At 38.3% G+C, this 5,811-nt stretch overlaps 1 protein-coding gene across 2 annotated transcripts in view; it reads left to right on the top strand.

Annotated features, from left to right (window-relative positions):
• Positions 1-1,466: 1,466 nt before the first annotated feature.
• banp (BTG3 associated nuclear protein) overlaps positions 1,467-5,811 on the top strand; it is a 34,507-nt gene continuing 30,162 nt past the window's right edge. The window contains exons 1-6 of one of the 2 annotated variants that reach the window (XM_035665250.1): positions 1,467-1,598; positions 3,662-3,740; positions 4,125-4,234; positions 4,366-4,565; positions 4,675-4,764; positions 5,018-5,190. In XM_035665250.1, the coding sequence (XP_035521143.1) occupies positions 3,671-3,740; positions 4,125-4,234; positions 4,366-4,565; positions 4,675-4,764; positions 5,018-5,190 (643 nt within the window). In that variant the 5' untranslated portion in view covers positions 1,467-1,598; positions 3,662-3,670. Of the gene's footprint in view, positions 1,599-3,661; positions 3,741-4,023; positions 4,235-4,365; positions 4,566-4,674; positions 4,765-5,017; positions 5,191-5,811 lie in introns of both variants that reach the window. The other variant, XM_035665251.1, reaches the window with a different exon arrangement.

The following is a 5,811-nucleotide window of genomic DNA, read 5'->3' as shown; positions in this document are numbered from 1 at the left end:
AGGTTCGACTCCTGGCTGGCTCGAAATTTTCTTTGAAAGCACAAAGGCTATCATTTATTTTTCTTTATCAAGGGGACAGACAGGTAGAAATCATAGAAATGCGCTCCATCGGTGGTGAGCAGAAGGTTTCCGGTTCGATCCCTGGCCAGGGCAAATATGGGAGCAGGGCAATTATTGGATCAGGGCATAAGGGGCTGCCAAGCAACGTAACGTTAACTAATGACAGAAAGACCCCGGAGCTCCTAACTCATTAATTTAAGTTTCACTCTTTATATTTGTTTATAGTGGCTCCTTTTTATTGTCACTATTTAAAAAAATCTTTTTATCTTTATATTTTTCTACGCTTGTGATTCTTATGCAAATTCCTCGTATGTGAAAACTCACTTGGCAATACACCTGATTCTGAGAGTGTAGAGTAAATAATGTAGAAATATATATATATTACAGACTGTAGAACTGTAAAATATATTGGTTAATATGTACAATATTTGTATTACATATACAGTTATATGTTATATATACAGAGACAGTAACAAAACAATCAACAAAACTGAAAATCTCCACTGCTTACAAGTTAAATATGTGTATAAACTCTATAAACAGTGAGAACACGATGGTTAAATGATAGTGTATGATGCACATCTGTCATTCTTTGTGTTTCAGTTGTCTTCTCAGACTGAAACCTAACAATTAATCTATTCTTTATCCATTAATACATACACTACATACATATATCATTCACATGGTGAACAGTACATGCAACCAGTGCACATGCAAAACAAACACTGCATAAAACAATCTGACTTTTTTATTTATTTAGATTTATTCCTGGACAAATAATTTGGATAATTTCTTTTATTTACCGGTAGATCCAAAAAGACTCCTTATTTGTCCCTCCAGTGGTTTCAGTTCAAATCAGCACGATGGCCTATGTCGATTAGACAAGTCGATTTAGCAAAATGTGAGGGTTGAATGCACTGCTAGAGACTTTTGTCTTCAAAGTACATAAAAGTTTGAGAAAAAGGTTTGACTCAAAAACCAAAATCTAAATGTTTTGTCATCTGAGGAACTGGAGTGAATAAATATTGAGTTTACCATAATACTTAATGTTAGTTTTAAATAACTAACAATGGCAATGGAAACTCATAATATTCTTGAATAATTACTACTTATTTTTTATGCATAGCTACTTGTGAATTTCTTTTATTTACCAGTAGATCCAAAGTGACTACTTCAACCCCTCATTATTAAAACACACATTTGTCCCTCCAATGGTTTCAAATCGAATCAGCACGATGGCTTAAATGTCGAAGCACTCTCACGATAATTGAATTAAACGCAATTAAAGCTGCGTCCGTGATACAGTTTCCACCAACTGAGACGTACAGTAACATTTACAGATGAGTTTTTGCGTGCAGCTTCTAGACTGCAAGACAGGGAGGGGGGGTTTTTCTTCTGGGGAGGGGGGGGAAAAGAGAAACAACAGTGAGCAACCCCTCCATGAGCAACACACGGAAAGCAAAGGGGCTGATCTCTCGCGAGGAACGACGCCGTTATCGGAATCTCTACAAACAACACGAGAATTCATCATTCACACGGTAATATAACCCAATCTTACACGGTACATGTGTTGCGTGCCAGCGGTCGGGCGGGAGAAGCAAAAAAATCCACAATCGTATTTTATTGTTGTCTCTTCCGACTGTTTAACGAGTCATGCATTTTACACTTTGGGCGGCCTTTAGGCCCCTGAGTAGCACGCCGAACCACCACGCCAGCGGGAAACGTCGACTGATTTGCGGTGCAGCTTTAACGCAGACCTTGCAAATCCGATTGTGTAGTAGTGGCTGGGAGCTAACGTTAGCAGGCTAGTTGTTGCGTTTCCTACAAAGAAAAAGGGGATATATTCGGTTATTATGATATGTACGTGCAGGTAGCTACGTTTCATAGCTTCCCCCAGTTTGTTTTATCGTGGCTGGTTGGTATTTGACATCGTAGAGAGACCCCCGCCCAGTTAGCACGCATTTATAGCAGCTAAGTGTTGCTATGGAGTAGAGCTAACCTGCTAATGTTACCGGTGGTTTTCAGGATAGTAAGACTTTAAACTGCGTTGTCTGAGGGTTTTTTTTTTTATAGCTGTAGCAGGCAGTTTTTTAAAGAAGCAGGTTGTTTTGCTTAAGCTGTTTTCCCCCCCTATTTCCAGAGCTAATTCAATGCTAATATGAAGCTAACAGGTTATCGTTGATGATGACATGGTTTCATTATCAACACCGAATTGGCCACATGTGTGTGTGTATAACATTAACATTTGCCCCATTAATGTGAAATTCACTATATGACTATGGAGAAGGTTGGCCCATCATGATAAATACATATCTTCCCTCTCTCACAGACACACACAACCCTTGTCTGGATGGAGGAGACATGCCCCTGTACCTTTTACATTGCATGCTGTATAAATAGACAATAAATATATTCCTGTTTGACTCAGAGTTTAAGTGATTTATAAGAGTTAAAGTGCTTCCTTACATTTACTGCATACACCTTGTGGTAGTTTATTGTGAGTACATTATTCCATAAGGTGATTGCCCTTGCAGTCATCAGTACTAGTAGTCTACTACTCTATATTTTTACAGTGGGTTATAAACTGTACATTTTCTATTTTTATTAGTCATATATAAGCTCAGATCAATCCATAGTAGACTTAAGTATGTAGAATTTACACAATATGTTTGGAGTGACTTGCAGAAATGAATAATTACTCTTGTGTCTCACTATTTATGTTAACACACAAATACCAATTTTAGATCTTTATCATTACAACTTTCTTAACAAGCTATTCGACGACTCTAACATGGAGAGCTATCCTTATCACGTGTAGGCCTATTAGAAGGGACAGAAAAACGAAGCATAAAACACACAAACAACCAGTGGAAAGTAGCACACAAAACAAACATACAGCATAAATGCTTAATGATATTTGGCATTACAAAAATCATTAATTCATCTTAGGTTGTTATGTCTCAGATATGTTGGGAATGTGTTCCTGCCATGATTTGCTAAGAAAGAAAAGGACTGTGGTACGATGCAGTCACCTCTCAGCAGCAGCTTCTGTGTACCATGTCCTTCACAAATTCTGTCAGTATGAAAGTCGCAAGACTCCTAAATAGTTGATATGAAAGTGATGCTTTCAATTCAACCTATGCTACGTATTAATGTTCAGTGTCAGTGTTTTTCCTTCACTTGCCTAGTTTGGCAAGTGGGTGAGAAATCTACTTACCAAAAGTCAGTTTTAAGAAGAAGATTTACTTTATTTACAATGACTATTATTCATTATTTCCTTAATTTACTTGCCCAGATACAAATTGTTTTATTTATTAGTGGTCATTATAAAACAACAAAGACTAAAATCATGTTTAATATTTATTTAAGCAAATTAATCGGTAACAAGAAATTAGATAAAATACAGAGTTTTGCCCACATCTTCCAATGGCACCCAACTAAACTCCTGTGTGTCTGCTGTCCAGGATAATTGAAATGCTCACTTGCACTTCAGCTCTGAAAAAACAATGTGTTTAATTATTTTTTACTACTAAGTCAGTAACATGTCAGTAAAGACGTATTTTGCTGTCTTAAGTTAACCATTCTCATTATATTCTTTCAGTTGTGAACAATGTCTGAACAAGAGTTGGATGAAATTGTGCAAATAACAGTGGAGGACTTTAACCAAGATGACCGTACAGGTAAGATTCCTGTGAAACAATATGAGATTTGACCCCAGGAAGATTATTTCTTGTTTGATAGACTCTCTCTGTTCTTTTGGGCAGATATGGTTAGGTTCCATATTAGGCAAGTGCAGCACTATTAAACAAGGACATGAAATGAGTACAAACAATTTTACTAGTTTTCATGCTACTGACGTTTTAATGTTAGTTTACTTTAGGCGTAGAGTGCGTGCTGTGCAGCTGTATTATTTGTAATCGTACAACACTGTATGTGGGACCTATTTGGACTTTGTATCAGCAGATTGGAACAGGAACACAGCTTTAATCTGGCCATCCAATAGTGACATCCAACAAGAAGTCTGTCCTGTTGTTTTGACGGTGTCTGTCTTTGATTAATGCCAGACATGCTGGACAATCATGAAGATGATGAAGAAAGGCCTCAGAAGAAAAAGAGAAAATTAAGCAGCAGCCAGGAGAGTAACATCAATAACCAAGACATATCTTTTATTAAGGTACCAGCTCTGTTTAATGGACACTGTCCAAAGCTTGTATATTTTATGTATTTATAGTGTATAGTAATGATTAATTTTTTCAAATGTTGGATGAATTACACATAACCCCCTCTTACTGTTTGTGTTTCCAGAACATGTTAGTCTCATTCACTGCATCAATCACCCAGCGACTAGAGGGAATAGAATCAAAGTTACAGGCTCTGGACGCTACATGCAAAGCCCTTGGACGCAAATTGGACATAATGGTTCCCTGTGCGAAGAGTCCTATCCAGGTTCCCATGGTTGCAGGGTCTCCTCAGGGGGCCACTCAAACTTGGAACAAAGTGCGATGGTAAGGTACAAGCCCACGACCACATTTAGTGTGTGTCAAACATTGTTAGACTGTGCAACATATACCTACATGTGCCAGTTAACCAATGTTTTCTGAACTTCTCCTTCAGTGTTGTTCCACAAACTAATGTGATAGTGAGCAGTGAACCCCCAAAGGGCCCTATCCCTGAAGACACCCCTTTGGAGAACCTGCTCAGCAAGTGAGTGGCTCACATTCACACTCACTGTATATGCCTATTGTGGAAGTCAGAAATGTGCAAATCCTTCCCAATACAGTGCCTCATACTAATACATACATACATAAAAAATGTTGTGGTTGTTACTTGAAAACTGTAATCAAATGTACATCCCCCAGTTTTCAGTCCAGGTGATAAAGAAAGAATCAAAGTCAAAGAAAAGGTAGACGCTGACATGATTCCTGTATGTTACACAGAAATTTGCGTTTGTTTTCAGCACAGTGACCAGGAGGCGGCAAAACACAATCCTGGTGAAAGTGCCGGGGCCAGATGAAAGTCAGGAAGAGCAGGAGAGTGGCTCAGAGGCCAGTGACTCTGTTTCTAATGGCGGCCATTCCAGCAATGCGCAAAATGGCCAAAATGTTACACTCATCACACTTAATTCAGAAGGTATGACTTCACTCTGCTGACATAGACACAGAAACACACATGTGTGTTATTGCTCTTTTCCCCTTGTTGTCTCTCACTGGATGGAAATGAACATATGGGCTATAGTGACAATGTTAAAGGCAGGGTCATATTTTTAAGGACTACCTCGCAGATTTTAAATCTGGTTCCTCATATATATACTTGTATATAATATATATGTACTTGTATGTTATACATACACCAATCAGCCATAGCATTAAGAACACTGACATGTGAAGTGAATAACAGTGATTATCTCGTTATCATGGCACCTGTCAGTGGGTGGGATACATTACATCACTTTGGAGGACATATAATGTATTCACTGCTGTGCATTCCAATGTTTCAATCCCACCCAGGTATCAGGTGCCAACTGGATAAACGAATAATCACTGTATTCACTTCAGCTGATGTCAGTTTCTTAATGCTATGGCTGAATTGGGTACCTAATACATCACTTTGGAGGACATATAATGTATTCACTGCTGTGCATTCCAATGTTTCAATCCCACCCAGGTATCAGGTGCCAACTGGATAAACGAATAATCACTGTATTCACTTCAGCTGATGTCAGTTTCTTAATGCTATGGCTGAATTGGGTAC

This window comes from Morone saxatilis, unplaced genomic scaffold (assembly GCF_004916995.1).
Source record: "Morone saxatilis isolate NCDOM2014 unplaced genomic scaffold, NCSU_SB_2.0 Contig2, whole genome shotgun sequence".
Lineage (NCBI taxonomy): Eukaryota > Metazoa > Chordata > Actinopteri > Moronidae > Morone > Morone saxatilis.
Note: the sequence above shows the minus strand (reverse complement) of the source record. Positions and strands in the feature narration are given on the sequence as shown.